Genomic DNA, 19,909 nt, shown 5'->3' with positions numbered 1-19,909 from the left:
CACCACCATCATCATCATCAGACCCCTGCGCGCGCCTATGCCCAGACGCCTTGCCCCACAGCCCCCATAGTATAATGCTCCCCCACACAGTATAATGCTCCATAACGTATAATGCCCCCCCATAACAGCCCCATACCGTATAATGCTCCCCATACAGTATAATGCCCCCCATCTTATCAGCCCCATACAGTATAATGCCCTAATATGTGCATAATAGAAAAATAGCATAATTACTTACCTATCCCCGTTCCCACATCGGGTGGAGGATCCTTCGCCTCCTCCGGTGTGTACTATGAGTGACTCGGCGCAGACAGGCGCGATGATATCGCTACATCCCGCAGCCTGTGTCGAGCCGCTCAGGGCACAGGGAATGCTGGATCAAGGATCCGTGTGTCATCATATATGATGCGTAGCTGCTTGATTTTCGCGCAGCCGCCATCATTATGACATTCTGTTTGGATGTTTGTAAACAGAAAAGCACGTGGTGCTTTTCTGTTTTCATTCATCCTTTACAGTGCTGTAGCGCGAATCACGCGCGTCCCACGGAAGTGCTTCCGTGTGACATGCATGGTTTTCACGCACCCATTGACTTCAATGGGTGCGTGATGCGCGAACAGCGCACAAATATAGGACATGTCGTGTGTTTCACGCAGCGGACATACGCTGCGTGAAAATCACGCACCTGTCTGCACGGCCCCATAGACTAATATAGGTCCCTGCGACGCGCGTGAAAATCACGCGTGTCGCACGGACGTATAACACGCTCGTGTAAATGAGCCCTGAATGTGAGGAACATGGAGGTTATATTTATCATTGCACTTCGTGCCCCACAATAAGTGATAGAAAACAGTTTTTATTTAAAATTTTTTACAGCGCACACATCATAAATGATGCAAAAAAAATGTTGTGCAGGTTATTACGGCCGCGCCAATACTGATTATGTGTATGTTTTATGTATTGAGATTTATTTTAATGTTTATTGTAAAAAAGGTGAATGTGTATTTTTTTTATTTAACATTACTTTGCTTTTACTTTATTTTTAAACTTTAATGTACTGACATATATCCGATATATGCCAGTACATTAGCCTGTGGACGGATAGCACACAGGCAGTTGTTAGGACATACCTAAGTATGCCCTTACAACAGGAAATATGGTAAGACAGCCCTGGGGTCCTTCAATGGACCCTGGGCTGTCTGCATATGTGACACGATATAGGGGAATCCCCCCTTCTCATTTTCTCCTGAATGCTGTAGTCCACTGTGATTGCAGCATTCAGGAGAATAGCGGCGGAGATGAGCGGTTTCTCTGATCTCCGCTGTTATAGAGCGGGGCTGCGGCTGTGTAATACAGCCATTGCCCCGCTCCTGACAGGAAGTGCGTGCGCGGTCAGAATGAGGTGATGCGGCCGGCGCTGCACTAATGAGTGGCGGTTCAGGCACTGAAGACAGGACATGGGGGTGTTTTGTACCGCGCCCGCCATGTTCTGTCTTCAGTGCCGCAGATCATTAGTGCAGCGCCGGCCGCATCGCATCATCCTGACGGCGCGCACATGTTAGGACTCAGGAGCGGGACAGTGACTGTCTTACACAGCCACAGCCCCGCTCTCATACACTCATGTGTACTATACTGTATTGTGTTGGATTGTGCAGTTTGCGGTGGAGAGAGGAGGGGGGGCTGTCATTTAACGCCCCCCCCCCTCTCCACCGCAAACAGCACAATACAACACAATACATTACAACACAAGACATTGCATCACAATACATTACATTCCAGACTGCAGCTTACCTGGAGTCCTCCGCACCGACTCTTCCATTCCAGTCTGGAAGCCATGTCACTAAGTGTACCATGTGACCGTAACCAGGAAGTGCCGGCTTGGCACAGAAGATTTCTTTAGGAAGCGTGCTGTATGACAACGGGGGCCCGTTGGCCCCCCAGGCTTAGGGGCCCGGTCGCAAGTGCGACCGCTGCGACCCCTATAGCTACGCCACTGGTGAAATGTACATATTCACTCCTGTGGAGAATGTAAAGATGCCAGAGAAAACCGGTTGTCACAGAAACCAATCCGCTCTTAATTTCAGTGGCCTTTTGGAATATGAAAGAAGCAACCTGATTGGTTCCAGTAGGTAACATGTCCACTTCTCTGGTAATTCTCACTGAAAATGAGTGAGGCCAAAAAAAAGTCTCTTATTCCTAGTGACCACTAATAATTTTTCTGATTAGTTGCTATGGACATCATCAGGTTTTTTCTGCACTAGTTTTTACACACACTGTTTAATATTGTAAAGGATCTGCCAGGCACAGCTTCGGGGTTAACTCCCTTAATTAATCAGTCAGCACCTGAATCTACATCCCTGAGACTGACTCCAGCTTCCACCACTCAGGCTGGCAGGCTTAGGAGTGGGAGAGCCTATCGCAGCCTGGCCAGACTCAGCTAGCTCCCGCCCTCTGTCTATTTATACCTGCATTTCCTGTTCCTCCTTGCTTGTTATTCTTTTTCGTGTGGTTTCCTGGCCCAGCTACAGCTCCTTCTATTTTGTTCCTGCTCCATACAGACCCTGGCTTACTGACTACTCTTCTGCTCTTCGTTTGGTACCTCGCACACTCCTGGCTTGACTCGGCTCGTTCACCACTCTGGTTGCTCACGGTGTTGCCGTGGGCAACTGCCCCTTTCCCTTGCTTGTATTCCCTTGTATGTTTGTCGTGTTTGTCGTGCACTTACTGAGTGCAGGGACCGCCGCCCAGTTGTACCCCGTCGCCTAGGGCGGGTCGTTGCAAGTAGGCAGGGACAGAGTGGCGGGTAGATTAGGGCTCACTTGTCCGTTTCCCTACCCCCCGGTCATTACAAATATATTATATCATTTACCTTTGTGCTGATCATACAGAGACTATAATATTAGAATGTGTGTTATATACATTGTAACATACAGCCTTTTATTCAATAAGTGAGTTTAAGACCATGGGGAGCTAAAGGGCAGCAATGCTCCCTACTGTACTATACATATATCTTCTATACTTATGAACAGGTAATGGATTGGCGGCAAGTAATGAATAAATATCAGGCAGATAATGATTCATTCGATTGATATCAATTTATTCCTTATCTTGTAGATCTTGCTGAATGCCATGACTTTAGGATCCTGCCCTTTCTCCTCGTCTTCTGATCTGAACTGTGAGCTCCGGTTTACACAAAGCAGCATTGTATTCTGGAATCCTGTGATGTCACAATAATTATCTGTGTACATTACACAACAGGATGACACAAGCAGAATAATCTCAATCTTATGATGTAACAATGAGTGCTCAGCTAAAGGTCACCATCTTGTTGGCAGGTACAAACAATAATAAGATTACTTGTAATATAGCATAATGAAGTCTATACTCTACATTTACTAACAATGGCATATTTTTTGTCAAAATAGAGGGGGTAGTTGGTGAGAGTTGCACCGTAATTAGAAGGCACATTTTGTACTCTTTGACCAGGGGGGAATTCTGGGGGGATTACTATGCTGGCCCACGAAGGCTAAGTGTTTAGCCTGTTTAATCCACAGTGCTATTGTCGGTCTGCTAGCTGACAAACCTCTATTTGGACCCTGGAACTGAATAAAGAGTTTCTCTGAAGACCTCCAGTCCTTTTGTAACCTCTAGGTAGTGGACTAAACACCTCCTCACATCTCAACAATTAAACTCCTGCTACTTTAGATTTTTTGGGGAGTCACAGATGGAGGGAAGAATAATTTCCTGGTTTTGATGGAATGGGGAAATTAACTTTGGCAAGAAACCTGGTAAGGTATTCATAATTACCCTATCCTCCAACGCCAAAGTGTAAGGAGGGAAGGACGAGAGGGCTTGACTTTCACATACTCTCTGGGCAGTGGTAACCGCTAGTAAAAAGGTCATCTTTAGATTGAGAAATTTTATGGACAAGAAGTCTAAAGGTTCAAAGGATGAACCCATCATGGCAGTAAGGACTACGTTTAAAGAGGCTCTGTCACCAGATTTTCAAACCCCTATCTCCTATTGCAGCAGATCGGCGCTGCAATGTAGATAACAGTAACGTTTTTTTATTTTTCAAAAACGAGCATTTTTGACCAAGTTATGACCATTTTTATATTTATGCAAATGAGTCTTTCTTAAAGGAACAGTGTCATCACAAATTATTTTTTTATATGTTAAAGATGTTAGTGCTTTATTAAAAACGTTTATATTCATTTGTGTGTTTGTGTTTTACTTTTTCTTATTTTTACACTTTTTCTTCCCTATGGGGGCTGCCATTTTTTGTTCCATTTCTGTGTGTGTCGATTAACGACACATACAGACATGGAATACGGCAGCCACAGTCCCATAGGGACTGAGAACGGCTCCCGTCCCATTGACTTCAGTGTACGGCGTCTGTGTGGGAACTGCGCATGCGCCGCTCCCACACAGTCCAATTCGAAATTGGCGCCGTCCGGCGCCATTTTCCTGTGGACCGCAAGTCGCGGCCGGACAGTAATATTACTACTTCCGGTCGCGGCTTCCGGATTTGTGCACTTGGACCAGCGGCAGCAAACGGAGCGGACGGGCCGGAGGGAGCCGCGGCGGCAGGAGCAGGTAAGAGATTTCAATGTATGTTCGTGTTTGTGTGTGTTTACTACTGTATGTAAACCTACTACACTGTGTGTTAGCTCCAAAAATGGCGACACACAGTGTAGGAGGTTACACCGTTCAAACCCCCCGTTTATCTCTGCACTAGCCAGGATAAAGGAGGGGGGGATGCTGAGAGCTCACTAGAGCGAGGGCTTTTTACCCAATTTTGCAAAGCTGCAATTTTGGGAATAGCTCCATCTAGTGACCAAAAATGGGTAGTATTATAAATTAGAATTAATTTATAATATTTCCTGACTCGTGAAAAAAATAAAAAAAATTTGAACAATGTTTAATCACCCACACACTAAATGTTTAATCTTTTTTAAAAAAACATCTTTTTCTGGCAACACATTCCCTTTAAGTACAACTGGGCGTGTTTAAAGTTATGTCCAAGTGGGCGTGTATTGTGTGTGTACATCTGGGTGTGTTTACTTGTTTTACTAGCTGGGCGTTGTGAATGGAAGTGTATGATGCTGACGAATCAGCATCATCCACTTCTCTTCAATTACCACCAAGCTTCTGGCAGTGCACAGACACACAGCGTGTCCTCACGAGATCACGCTGTGACGTCACTCACTTCCTCCCACAGGAGGAACGAGCGAGGACACGCTGTGTGTCTGTGAACTGCCAGAAGCTGGGTGGTAACGAAGAGAAGTGGATGATGCTGATTCGTCAGCATCATACACTTCCATTCACAACGCCCAGCTAGTAAAACAAGTAAAAACGCCCAGATGTACACACACAATACACGCCCACTTGGACATAACTTTAAACACGCCCAGTTGTACTTAAGAAAGGCTCATTTGCATAAATATAAAATTGCTCATAACTTGGTCAAAAATGCTCGTTTTTGAAAAAAACCAAAACGTTACTGTTACCTACATTGCAGTGCCGATCTGCTGCAATAGGAGATAGGGGTTTGAAAATCTGGTGACAGAGCCTCTTTAAGTACCAGGGTGGGACTGAAAATCTTATTTGAGGATTTATCCTAGAGGCCGCAATCAGGAACCTTCTAGTCTAGGGGTGTTCTGCTAACCTGGAATCATAGAAGGAGCTTAGAGCAGAAATCTGTAGCTTTAAAGGGAATGTGTTGAGAATAAAAAAAATTGTTTTACTAAGTTACTTATTTTTATTATACTTTTTATGGTTTTTTTTGCAGTATTTTTTTTTCTTCCACAAGGTGGGAAATGTTAAAGATGAAATAATAATTTGACATGTTTTCCTATGTTGGCCACCAGAGGGCGTGTTTTTTGGCGCATGTTACGTGCCGAAAAACCCATCAAACGCTTGATTAAGCTTCCCATTTACATCAATGGGAAAGGGCGCGTTAGTACATACAACACGCTTTTTTACGCAAGCGTTTTTAAAAAACATGTTGCGTAAAAAAATAAACGTCTGGTGGGGTCCCCCCGCATTTTCATTGCCAGCCAAATACAATAAAACAGCCGCAGCCTAGCATTACCAGGGTGGGAAGGGCAACTGTTTTTGGCCCTTCCCAGCCTAATAATACCAGCCTGCGGCCGTTCCAGTGTCCGACCATCACTACAGATGGTCGGGTGCTGGATCGTACCCGGCTCTTCCCGATATCCCTGGTGGCGGTGGGTACTAGGATAATAGTGGGTTAGTTGCAGTTTTTTTACTGGCTAACACTAAGCCCCGCCTTAGTAATGGACGTCAAACAGATAACGGCCATTACCATTTAAAAATTCCCCCACACAATCCTCTTTCACCATTTTATTTTTAAAAAAAAGTAGATCATCGAAGTAGTCCAACGAATCTACGGCGTAGTCCAAACGGTCCAATGGAACCTGCAAGACAAAAAAAATAAAGTTAGGCCTCATGCCCACTTCAGTTTTTTCCTTCAGGTTGCTATCCGTTTTTGTCACTGATAGCACCCTGAACCCATTCATTTCAATGGGCCCATGCACACTTCCGTTATTTTGACGGATCCGTTGTTCCGTTCCGTCAAAAGTAGAGAATGTCCTACTTAGGTCAGTGATTCCGTGACCGTGGGGCCCATAGAAGTCAATGGGTCCGTCCAAAAAACAGACGGCACACGGAAGGCTTCCGTGTGCCGTCCGTTTTGGACGGATACGTTGCCCGGGCAGGGCAGGGCCCGTTGCAGGGCATGCAAAAATTCACAGACTGGGACATGTGACAAGTCCAAATAAAGTTCAATACCTTCCGTTTTTTTAATGGAAACATGGAAGCCAAACGGAAGCACAACGTCCGTTTGAAATGGAAACACGGAACGGACATGGAGTACACACGGAAACCATAACGGACACACGGATCCTTGAGTAACGGCCGTGAAAATGGTGATGGAAGTGTGCATGAGGCTTTAGTAATATGCCGACGCTTCTTCATTCCTTGCTCCTACTGTGAAGTTGCAGTGTAGTTACATGGCGATTCACAGTTGGAGATAGGAATGAAGGAGCAGCTGCGTATGAGCGCTGCTGATCCTTCAATGCTGCCGATCAGCTATTTTGAAGGATCAGCGGCGCTTATACGCCATTGCTCCTTCATTCCTTGCTCATACTGTAAATCGCCCTATAGCGGCAGTTTACAGTATTACAGCTTTTTTCTATTCACTTGTAATACCGCTAGAGGGCGATTCACAGTAGGAGCAAGGAAAGACGGAGCAGCGGTGATCGCCGCTGTTCCTTCAAAACTGCTGTTTGGCATGCGCCGCTGATCCTTCATAGCCACCTTTCAGCTGTTTTGAAGGAACAGCGGCGAGCACCATTGTTCCGTCATTCCTTGATACTCCTGTGAATAGTAGCCCTTCCCTAGCTCTGGTTTCGGTACTAGAACCCCCTTGTTGATCAGAGAAATAACCTCAGACTCTAGAGACAGCTGTTTCTCTGAATCTTTGTATCCTGTCTTTATGATATCTAGAATCAACTGGTGTGACGAGATCTTTTCCCATTCTTGGCATCATTGTTGGTGATCCTTATTCTTGGGATCGTTCTAAAGCCTAAACAAGAAGCCCCTATTTTTCTTGGGGAATTCCTGTCCCTTGGGATTGTTTTTATTTTTATTAAACTTCCTGGGACGAAAGCAGTCTGGTTTGTTCTGAGTAGGAAACCCTTTCCTCCTGTCAGATGCTTTTTCCAAGAGACCATCCAGTGGAAGACCAAAGAAAAAGTCTGCTGAGCAAAAGATAGAACAGAGTTTCCATTTTGAGCTCGCATCTCCCTTCCATGTCTTCAGCCATATAGCTCTTCTGGCTGAGTTGGATAGGGCTGCAGATCTAGCAGACAGATGGAACGAGTCCACTGAGGCATCAGCCAAAAAGTCTGTGGCTTTAGACAAAACCGGAGGGAAGCCAGTATTTGATCCCTAGTAGTTCTGTCTCTGAGATGAAGCTCTAGTTGACCTATCCAGAATGTAAAAGACCTGGCTACACATGTAACCACAATACCAGGTTTAAAGGCCCCTGCAGAGGCTCCCCAGGTCCTCTTTAAATAATAGTCTGCCTTCCTATCCATAGGATCGGGGAGGCAACCCAGATCTTTAAAAGGTAAAGCATTCTTCTAGAATATTTTAGCTACTGGGGCATCCAGTCTGGGAAAACCATCCCAGTCCTTGCTTAATTCTTCGTCAAAGAGATACTTTATTTTCAAAATTTTGGGAATGCCTAATGAGGCTCGACACATTTTTGTGAATAGGAAAAGTCCTCCGTTTCCTAAGACTCAGGCCCTCAAACGTAATGTTCGTATCTGCATGCCTCGTCCTCACACCAAAGACGTATGATTCAAGCCATTCCTTCAGGTCAATTTCTCAGAATGAAGAGACTCTGAGGAAGACTGAGAGACAATCATCTATAGCAGAGCTCTTAAAATTACACAATTACAATTACTTCAACCTGCAGTCCAAAAACAGTCTCCTGTACAAACCAGGTATGTGACAACTTACCATGATAGATGGGGGGAAATGACGCAAAGCCTATCCAAGTATAGGCCTATACTATGGACTGATACTATTTTATCATATGTTCTACCTTTGAGACCTGCTGTAGCATCGAGACGGGCGAAAAGCTTACACTACACATTGGTTCATAGTTATCATAGCCCCCCAGGATTAAAACCAATCTTTTGAGGCGCTAAATGGGGTGGCCGACCGTGTGGACATTGTATTGCCTGTCCAAATATTGATACAAATGAGGATTTTTTTGATTCGGCATATGTGATGAAGTACAAGTTTACTTGGCCTATTAATTGCAGTACCAAACGAGTTATCTACTACGCTCAATGTCCCTGTCCTAAGATATACGTCGGCTTGACTACAAGAGAGCTTAAGGTAAGGATGAGTATTTGAAAACTATACCTAGACATTTCTTTCTCCATTACAGATGTGATTCCAAAGCCCTACGCGTCATGGGCATTGATCATGTAGAAATGGATTTGAGGGGTGGGTCTCTTATGAAAATAATGTTGCGAGTAGAGGCCCACTGGATTTGGAAACTTAAAACAGTCCAACCATTGGGCTGAAATGAAAATTTGGGATTTGCGGCATTCCTTTAAGTGGTGTTAAGATCTCTAATGTGGTGTTTTTATGGTGTCCAGTAATATCTTGGTTATCTTAATTTTAATTATATATTTATTTTTAGGCTTCTTTTTCAGATTCCTTCTGATGATCCCATGAGTCCGTTACGAGGTTTTTGTGTATACCACCAGTGTGTCCGCAACATTGTCCCATTATAACTGTACAGATGGATTTTCTCTGTGGCGATACTATCGTTCTCTCTTTATTACCTACTTTCCCTACTGTTTGGCTGTGTGTGTGCATGATACGCACACACCCTATTGGTGTCTCTCCTGCACACATATTTTTGTCATTTCATATACAAGAGGTCCACGATTTTCTGCATATATTATTATTATTATTTTTTAGCTGTTTTTGCAGCCAATACTTATGTTTTTAATTTCTTATATATATTTTTTGGGCTTATATTATAGTACTCAGTAGCATGTGTGGTACACTATTAGGAGGCTACGCCTATTTTTGGTATAGCCACCTTACCGAATATACTGTATAACATTTTTTTTTAAACATTAGTCACGAGTCACTTGTTTTCTTCTTTTTTTATTCGCTTATAGACAGCGCTCCTAATATTGTTTGCACTTTTTAGAGCAATTTTGCACACTTGTATATTACATTTATATATAATGTAAATTCCAAAAGATGCTGTTTTTTTACCCACATTCGTATGCACTTTTTTTTTTATTTGTCACTGCTTGTGATTTCACGAATATATATTTTTTGCATTTTTATTATTTTCTATTTTTTGTGACGGTATATATATATATATATAAAATGTTTTTTTTTTACACATTGCACTGCACACATGTTTCTTTATCACTGGTGTAATTTAGAATTGCAGCGAATCTGATGTGCCATATTATTCTTGAATTGATGTATCACTGTGTGTAGGGTAGGGAAAGGATAGGGACAGATTGCAATATGTTTATACTTACGTACTTTTGCTTATTCCATGTAACACAAATACTTATGATTGTTGAATCTAAGTTCTTTTTCTCAATGTCATGAAGTAGCGCTAATTCTTAATGTGGCATTTTATTTCTTATTTTTTCATCTAATGAACAGTGTCCAGCCTCGGTCATGTGACCACTCCAGCTTATTCCTCCCTTCCAGGATGTCTGTACTCCGGGCTGGACGAACGCATGGTGTCTTACACCAGCTGATGTTGTTTTATTATTAATATTAGAGGTTAGTGTGATCACTTGTCATTGGTCCATTGACACATAAATAACTTGTTTTGACTCTCTGGCACTACCTCCGGGACTCTGTGGAATTCCCTGACATCGCTGTCCACATATGAACAGCGATGTCTGGGGCTTCCCCAGAGCCGGAGTCCCGAGCAGAGCGCTGGTGTCGGCTCTGCTCCGGGACTCTGTGGAATTCCCTGACATCGCTGCCCATATGTGGACAGTGTGTCAGGGTCTTCCCCAGAGCGGAGTCCCGGGCAGAGCTCTATTATCGGCTCTGCTCCGGGACTCTGGGGAAGCCTCTGACATCGCTGTCCATACATCGACAATGATGTCAGGGGCTTCCCCAGAGCAGGAGTCCCAGTGATGTCAGGAGCCCAGCTGGAGTCCCAGGAAGAGCCTACTAGCGCTCTGCCCGGGACTCCAGCTCTGGGGTTGCCCCTGACATCTCTGTCTATATATGGACAGTGATGTCAGGAGCAGAGCTGGAATCCCAGGCAGAGTGCCAGAAGCGGCTCTGCTTCGGGACGCCAGCTCTAGGCAAGCCCCTGACGGCACTGTGGCAGCATCTGCGGAGGGCACTGCGGCAGCATCAACGGAGGGCACACTGCGGCAGCTTCTACGGAGGGCACACTGTGGCAGCATCTACGGAGGGCTCACTGCGGCAGCATCTACGGAGGGCTCACTGCGGCAGCATCAACGGAGAGCACACTGCGGCAGCATCTACGGCGAGCACACTGCGGCAGCATCTACACACTGCGGCAGCATCTACGGAGGGCACACTGCGGCAGCATCTACGGAGGGCACACTGTGGCAGCATCTACGGAGGGCTCACTGCGGCAGCATCAACGGAGAGCACACTGCGGCAGCATCTACGGCGAGCACACTGCGGCAGCATCTACACACTGCGGCAGCATCTACGGAGGGCACACTGCGGCAGCATCTACGGAGGGCACACTGCGGCAGCATCTACGGAGGGCACACTGCGGCAGCATCTACGGAAGGCACACTGCGGCAGCATCTACGGAGGGCACACTGCGGCAGCATCTACGGAGGGCACACTGCGGCAGCATCTACGGAGGGCACACTGCGGCAGCATCTGCGGAGGGCTCTGCGGCAGCATCTGCGGAGGGCTCTGAGGCAGCATCTGCGGAGGGCTCTGCGGCAGCATCTGCGGAGGGCTCTGAGGCAGCATCTGCGGAGGGCACACTGCGGCATCTGCGGAGGGCACACTGCGGCAGCATCTGCAGAGGGCACACTGCGGCAGCATCTGCGGAGGGCACACTGCGGCAGCATCTGCGGAGGGCACACTGCGGCAGCATCTGCGGAGGGCTCTGCGGCAGCATCTGCGGAGGGCTCTGCGGCAGCATCTGCGGAGGGCTCTGCGGCAGCATCTGCGGAGGGCTCTGCGGCAGCATCTGCGGAGGGCTCTGCGGCAGCATCTGCATTTAGCAACACTTGAACTGGAAAGCTGGATTGTTGAAATAAGAACGTGGAGAAATATCTCAAATTTTAAACCTAGCGGTATTATTATAGTAATATAGTGTTATAGTAGTTCAAATAACTAATTAACAATAATTTTGTATTGTATCAAATTTGAAAGTAATGCGGCCCGTCAACTTCCCATTTTTTCTATATGCGGCCCACTTAGCCGGCCGAGTTTGAGACCCCTGCTCTAGAGCAAGGCTCATGTTAAATGGCACACTCACTCCTACCTTTGACATCATGCACTGTACCAGACAAGGTTTTCCACTTGCTCCTACTGTTTATACTTACACTAGAGACTTTGATACAAATTAAGCAGTCTGAGTCTATCAAGTGGCTACAGCTAGAAACACATATACGCAAAACTGCTGCATTTGCGGATAACCTCCTCTTATTTATTTCAAATCCCAAACAAGCCTTCCCCCATATCCTACACATTTTTGAGCTTTTTGGTTAGGTGTTCAATTTTAAAATAAACTACTCAGAAGTCCTCAATATTTCTGCCCCAGAGAAGAGATATGAGACATTCAAAACCTGGCACCCTTCCAATGGCCAGAACAGCACACCAAATATTTAGGAATTAAATTAACAAAAGCTCCTACCGTGCTATTTTCGGCCAACTATCCTTCTTTAGTGAATAAGCCGTTTCTCTCATGGTCTGGCAGGAAGAAGTACCTGAAGAAGTCAAATACTCCCACACTGGCTGTATGGGCTCCAGATAGTTCCCATTTCGATCCCAAATACCTTTTTTTCAGCTCGATTAGATGACTATTTTCCAACTTCCTCTGAGGCTCCCGTAAGCCTAGACTACCACAAAGGATGTTAATTCTCAAACCCACCTTTGGAGGGATGGACCTTCCAGACCCATTACTCTATTATAGGGCCAGTCACTTGAGTAGATAAGTGGGCCTCACAAGATTTTTTCCCTAGATGTGGAGACGGAGCAATTAAACCTGGAGGCTCAACTTTGGTTCTCATAAAAAAAAATAAAAATCAGCCCTACTACCAAGTGTATGGTTGAAGTGTTTTTTTTTTTTTGTAGTGTTGCATCACTTTGTTTCCTAAGAGACACCAACTAAAACAATCTTTGCTCTTAAGTGCCTCAGCCTACTCCCTATCTTCGCAGGGAATCCTAAACCCCCTCCAGACCCTTGGAGACATCTTTAAACGATCCCCATAGTGGAAGCCTTCAAAACCATATCGATCCCAAAAATTGACTCCTTTCCTGAGGGTAGGGAGCAAGCTCGCTTACTTTTCTACACGTTCAACACTTCACTGACATTTGTAAACACTTCATGGACAAGTTCCCCAATTATGGAGAACCGTCCTGGTTGGAAAAATATTGTTACTTGCCTCTCCTAGGGATCTTCTCTATAAAATATAATCCAATATGCTCTTTCTTAGCTCCCCTACTACGCCTAGTTATCTCCTGGCTTGGGAAAGAGAGCTTGAGACTACGTTTGGCATAGAAGACACTCAGTTTATCCTGAAGCACTCACATGGGCTTTTCTAAATGTATCAAAATCCAGGAGAATTCTAGCAAAACATTCACCAGATCTTATAGAACACTCAACTTCTTATATAAGATCAACCTGATGCATTCCGTTAAGTGTTGGCTTTGCTCTTCTCAGACAGAAAACATCTCCCATATTTGGTGGAGCTGCCCTTTGAGTCAACCCTTCTGGTGCAAAATCACCCAGTTGAAATAGAAAATTACTAATACACACAACTCAGTGTCTCCCTTGCCCTCATCTGGGCCCCATTTCAAACTTTTCACCCCAAATGTCACGACTTAGCCACCCATATGCTCACAGTAGCGAAACTTATGATACCTCTACATTGGAGATCACAACCACACCCCCCCCCCCCATTCCGACATGGGCAGCTAAAATGGACTGTGCAAAACGGAGGAGCTCCTTTGTTGGGAACTTATAAATCAAGGTAGTTTCCTGGAAGTCTGGAGACCTCAGCTTAAAGGAGTTATCCGGGACGCAAATTAAAAAAAAAACCAAACAAACATGTCTAAAGATATTTATATAACCACTTAACCTCTTTCCTTGCAGTAATTCACATTTTAGCCTTACTCCCCCATCCACGATGTTAGCAGCGGACAGAATTCTAGATAGTAGGCTGGACTTGTCATTTCAGTGTGCTCAGTAAACTACAGATCCCATCATGCACTTCGTTCCGAGATCTTATATGTATCCCCGCCTACCGCAAGTACTGTTCACTAGAGCAGTCTCCCCTTCAGATGTGTTGGTGCATCATCCCACGTGACTGCTAGGGGGCTGGCACTATGATGTCCCTGTAGAAGTAAGCCAGCCCTCTAGCGGTCACGTGGGATGATGACACACCGACACATCTGAAGGGGAGATCGCTTGCAGTCACGTGTCGGTGCGTCATCACTGCATAAGGACTACAGGACTTCCAGTGACTCAGCAGTGTATTGCCAAATGGAGAAACATCACAGTAATGCACACATGTACATTAGTAAGTGTGCCCATATTCAACATTTATTTCATTTTGAGAACATTATTGTTCCATGGATAACTTCTTATGATGGGGTGACAGAGCCTCTTTAAAGTGCCCTATCTCCTACATAAGGAGATGGGCACTATAATGTAGGTGACAGTAATGCTTTTTATTTAAAAAAAAAACAATCTATTTTTACCACTTTATTAGCGATTTTAGATTTATGCTAATGAGTTGCTTAATGCCCAAGTGGGCGTATTTTTACTTTAGACCAAGTGGGCGTTGTACAGGGCGGTGTATGACGCTGACCAATCAGAGTCATGCACTCCTATCCATTCATTTACTCAGCGCATAGGGATCCTGCGTGATCCTTATGTGCTGTCTTATACTAACACATTAACAATACTGAAGTGTTTAGACAGTGAATAGACATTCCACGGGATGTCTATTCACAATCCCTGCACTTCATTACTGTTTCTATGGTAGTTACAGCAGAGGAAGCGTGATCTCGTTGTAACCGGTCATTTACAGCGAGATCACACTTCCTCTGCTGTAACTACCATTGAAACAGTAACAAAGTGCAGGGATTGTGAATAGACACCCCGTAGAATGTCTATTCACTGTCTAAACACTTCAGTATTGTTAATGTGTTAGTATAAGACAGCACATAAGGATCTAGCAGGATCCCTATGCGCTGAGTGAATGGAGAGGACTGCATGACTGATTGGTCAGCGTCATACACTCCCCAGTACAACGCCCACTTGGTCTAAAGTAAAAATACGCCCACTTGGGCATTAAGCAACTCATTAGCATAAATCTAAAATCGCTAATAAAGTGGTAAAAATAGATCGTTTTTTTAAATAAAAAGCATTACTGTCACCTACATTATAGCACCCATCTCCTTATGTAGGAGATAGGGCACTTATAATGTGGTGACAAAGCCTCTTTAACTATCAAGCCTATGAATCCATTAACTAACCGAAGCTTCACTCAGATACACCCCATCACTACCTTTCCCCTATTAAAACAATTTACTGTCGGGGTAGTCTCTTCTCCTACCAGGTACTCTCCCTTATGCATCCCCCTCCTAATATACATTCCCTCCTTTTTTATCCTCCCTACCCAAGGTCTGCATAAGAGGACCTACTGGTGATCGCTTTCTCTACTACAAATCCTGCTGAATCGGAATGATTCTCTCTTCTTCCTAAATGACGTATCCTGTAAATGCATACTGTGGGTACATTGTAAATCATTTCAACAAATCTAGTTTTATGTTTAGAATCAATAGTGAATGTTGACAAATTTTTATGTGTAGTCTTTCATAACCATAGGGCCTGCGTGCCCTTTACCATTCTGCTTGTCGGCTCCATACCCCATTAGATGTTTTTCTTGTTCTGATAAACTTGAATAAACAGATTTGCAAAAAAGAAAAAAGTTGTAGGATTTGTTTTTGGACCTGCTTTTACAATAGATTTCAATGCCACAAAACAATGACCGATAATAAAAAAAAAACACAAACGCACAATATGTCCTAAAACGGCTTGGTTTTTAGATGAAATGTGTGAATACAATTTCATAAATATTGATCTGGCTGTTGCTCTTTTTTGTAGCCAGTTACCATAAACACATAGGTTTACATAGGAACTCTACACACACGTGTGTATATATATATATATATATATATATATATATATATATATATGCGCTACTTCTATGGTGCATGGTCTCCAGTTCTCTAAATGCAGCCATGTAAACAATGGGAACTCTGGCCATAGTTATCTCAATAAACATGTACACGTTCACTTTATTAGACAGATCTGTCCTTTCCCAATTGGAAATTAGACACATGACCCTGGGGTGCAACAAAGAAATCAAGTGAGCATGTTTTCAATGGGTCAGTTTCAGTGTGAATCCACATTACAATGGGAAAGCCCGGGCCAAAATCTCCAAAACTGCCAACCGTGTGAAGTTTTCTCGTGAAACGGTGTCAAAAGTATTCAAAGAACGGTGTGATCGAGGAAAAACATCCAGCAAGAGAGGATCCTGTGGACGTTAACTTGTCGATGAAAAGGGTCAGAGGTTGTCAAGAATCGTTCTGACAAACAGACAGACAAAGCACAGTTAAGCCAATTGCAGCCAAATACAACGCTGGTGCTCCAAATGTATCCGAATGCACAACTCATCCTAAGAACGGATGCATAGTAACGAAAGATGACCAATTCCAGTACCATTGCCGTCAAATGTAAACCTCTAAAAAGAAAGGAAAGCCCCCATGTGGGCAAAGGAGTGTAAAAATGGGATCACCGAGCAGTGGAAAAATATCACCTGGTCAGATGAATCCAGATTTCTGTGCCACCATGCTGATAGGTGGGTTAGAACTTGGTTTAAGCAGCATGAATAAATAAATTCGGTCTGGTGCAGTGAATGTTTTTTTGGCACACCCTAGGTTCTCTCCAGAGGTATTAACCCCTTAAGGACGCAGCCTAGTTTGGGCCTTAAAGGAACAGTGTCATCACAAATTATTTTTTTATATGTTAAAGATGTTAGTGCTTTATTAAAAACGTTTATATTCATTTGTGTGTTTGTGTTTTACTTTTTCTTATTTTTACACTTTTTCTTCCCTATGGGGGCTGCCATTTTTTGTTCCATTTCTGTGTGTGTCGATTAACGACACATACAGACATGGAATACGGCAGCCACAGTCCCATAGGGACTGCGAACGGCTCCCGTCCCATTGACTGCAGTGTGCGGTGTCTGTGTGGGAACTGCGCATGCGCCGCTCCCACACAGTCCTATTCGAAATTGGCGCCGTCCGGCGCCATTTTCCTGTGGACCGGAAGTCGCGGCCGGACAGTAATATTACTACTTCCGGTCGCGGCTTCCGGATTTATGCACTTGCACCAGCGACAGCAAACGGAGCGGACGGGCCGGAGGGAGCCGCGGCGGCAGGAGCAGGTAAGCGATTTCAATGTATGTTCGTGTTTTTGTGTGTTTACTACTGTATGTAAACCTACTACACTGTGGGTTAGCTCAAAAAATGGCGACACACAGTGTAGGAGGTTCAAACCCCTCGTTTATCCCGGCACTAGCCAGGATAAAGGAGGGGGGGATGCCGAGAGCTCACTAGAGCGAGGGCTTTTAACCCAATGTTGCAATGCTGCAATTTTGGGAACAGCTCCATCTAGTGACCAAAAATGGGTAGTATTATAAATTAGAAATAATTTATAATATTTCCTGGCTCGTGCAAAAAAAAATAAAAAATTTGAACAATGTTTAATCACCCACACACTAACTGTTTAATTTTTAAAAAAAAAACATGTTTTTCTGGCAACACATTCCCTTTAAGGCTCAGAGCCCATTTTTCAAATCTGACATATTTCACTTTATGTGGTAATAACGTCGGAATGCTTAAACCTATCCAAGCGATTCTGAGATTGTTTTCTCGTGACACTTTGGGCTTCATGTTCGTGGTAAAATTTGATCGATATATTCAGTCTTTATTTGTGAAAAATTGCAAAATTTAGAGAAAATTTACAAAAAATAGAATTTTTCAGAATTTAAATGCATCTGCTTGAAAAACAGACGGTTATACCACCCAAAATAGTTACTAGTTCACATTTCCCATATGTCTACTTTAGATTGGCATCGTTTTTTGAACATTATTTTATTTTTCTTGGACGTTACAAGGCTTAGAACATAAACAGCAATTTCTCATATTCTTAAGAAAATTTCAAAAGCCTTTTTTTGAAGGTACCAGTTCAGTTCTGAAGTGGATTTGAGGGGCCTATGTATTAGAAACCCCCATAAAACACCCCATTTTAAAAACTAGACCCCTCAAAGTATTCAAAACAGCATATAGAAAGTTTTTTAACCCTTCAGGCATTTCACAGGAATTAAAGAAAAGTGGAAATGAAATTTGCAAATTTCATTTTTTCTGCTGAATTTCAATTTTATTCAATTTTTTTCTGTAACAGAGAAGGTTTTACCAGAGAAATACTACAAAATATGTATTGTCCAGATTCTGCAGTTTTTAGAAATGTCCCACATGTGGCTCTACTGCGCTCCTGGAATAAAACACAAGCCCCAGAAGCAAAGAAGCACCTAGTGCATTTTGAGGCCTCTTTTTTATTAGAATATATTTTAGGCAGCATGCCAGGTTTGAAGAGGTGTTGAGGTATCAAAACAATGGAAACCCACCAGAAGTGACCCCATTTTGGAAATTACACCCCTCAAGGAATTCATTTATGTTTTATTGTTATCATTTTGACCGCACAGTTTTTTCACAGCACCTATTTGAATTGGGCTGTGAAATGAAAAAAAATGATATTTTTTCCAATAAGATGTCATTTTTGATCAAAATTTCTTATTTTCACAGGGAACAACATACCCCATTTTGTTGCCCAATTTGTCCTTAGTGCGGCAATACCCCATTTGTGGTGATAAACTGCCGTTTGGGCCCATGGGAGGGCTCAGACGGAAAGGAGCGCTATGTGTTTGTTGGAGTCCAGATTTTGCTGGATTGGTTTTCGGGTGCCATGTCGCATTTGCAGAGCCCCAGAGGTATCAAAGCAATGGAAACCCACCAGAAGTGACCCCATTTTTGAAACTACACCACACAAGGAATTAATTTATGGTTTTTGTTATCATTTTGACCGCACAGTTTTTTCACAGCACCTATTTGAATTGGGCTGTGAAATGAAAAAAAATGATATTTTTTCCAATAAGATGTCATTTTTGATCAAAATTTCTTATTTTCACAGAGAACAACATACCCCATTTTGTTGCCCAATTTGTCCTTAGTGCGGCAATACCCCATTTGTGGTGATAAACTGCCGTTTGGGCCCATGGGAGGGCTCAGAAGGAAAGGACCACCATTTGGCCTACTGGAGCTTTTCTGGTGCTTAGTCATGTATGCAGAAGCCCCTGAGGTACCAGTAGAATTGAAACCCCCGAGAAGTGACCCCATTTTAAAAACTACACCACTTAAGACATTCATCTAGAGGTGTAGTGAGCATTTTGACCCCACAGGTACTGTGTAAAAGATAATGCGCAGCAGATGGTGCAGAGTGAGATTTGCAATTTTATATATATATATATGGCATGTCAGTGTCCAATATATTGTGCCCAGCATGCGCCACCGGAGATATACACCCCTTAAATTGTAATGTGGGTTCTCCTGGGTACGGCAATACCCTACATGTGGCTGTTATCAGCTGCCTGGGCACACGGCAGGGCTTAGAAGGGAAGGACCACCATTTGGCCTACTGGAGCTTTTCTGGTGCTAAGTCATGTATGCAGAAGCCCCTGAGGTACCAGTACAGTTGAAACCCCCGAGAAGTGACCCCATTTTAAAAACTACACCCCTTAAGACATTCATCTAGAGGTGTAGTGAGCATTTTGACCCCACAGGTACTGTGTAAAAAGATAATGCGCAGCAGATGGTGCAGTGTGAGATTTGCAATTTTATATATATATATATATATATATATATATATATGCCATTTCAGTGTCCAATATAGTGTGCCCAGCATGCGCCACCGGAGATATACACCCCTTAAATTGTAATGTGGGTTCACCTGGGTACGGCAATA

The 19,909-nt window shown here is 43.8% G+C and overlaps 1 protein-coding gene across 5 annotated transcripts in view; it reads right to left on the bottom strand.

The window, feature by feature from the left end:
* Nucleotides 1-6,202: 6,202 nt before the first annotated feature.
* The window catches only part of XIAP (X-linked inhibitor of apoptosis), a 115,900-nt gene continuing 102,193 nt past the window's right edge, over nt 6,203-19,909 (bottom strand). For 2 of the 5 annotated variants that reach the window (XM_075835775.1, XM_075835774.1), the window contains exon 8: nt 6,203-6,437. In XM_075835775.1, coding sequence (XP_075691890.1) covers nt 6,291-6,437 — 147 coding nt within the window. In that variant the 3' untranslated portion in view covers nt 6,203-6,290. The remainder of the gene's footprint in view (nt 6,438-19,909) is intronic. The other 3 variants (XM_075835773.1, XM_075835778.1, XM_075835777.1) reach the window with 3 other exon arrangements.

This window comes from Rhinoderma darwinii, chromosome 8 (assembly GCF_050947455.1).
Source record: "Rhinoderma darwinii isolate aRhiDar2 chromosome 8, aRhiDar2.hap1, whole genome shotgun sequence".
NCBI lineage: Eukaryota > Metazoa > Chordata > Amphibia > Anura > Rhinodermatidae > Rhinoderma > Rhinoderma darwinii.
The sequence above is the reverse complement of the archived record's forward strand: the minus strand, read 5'-3'. Positions and strand labels throughout refer to the sequence as shown.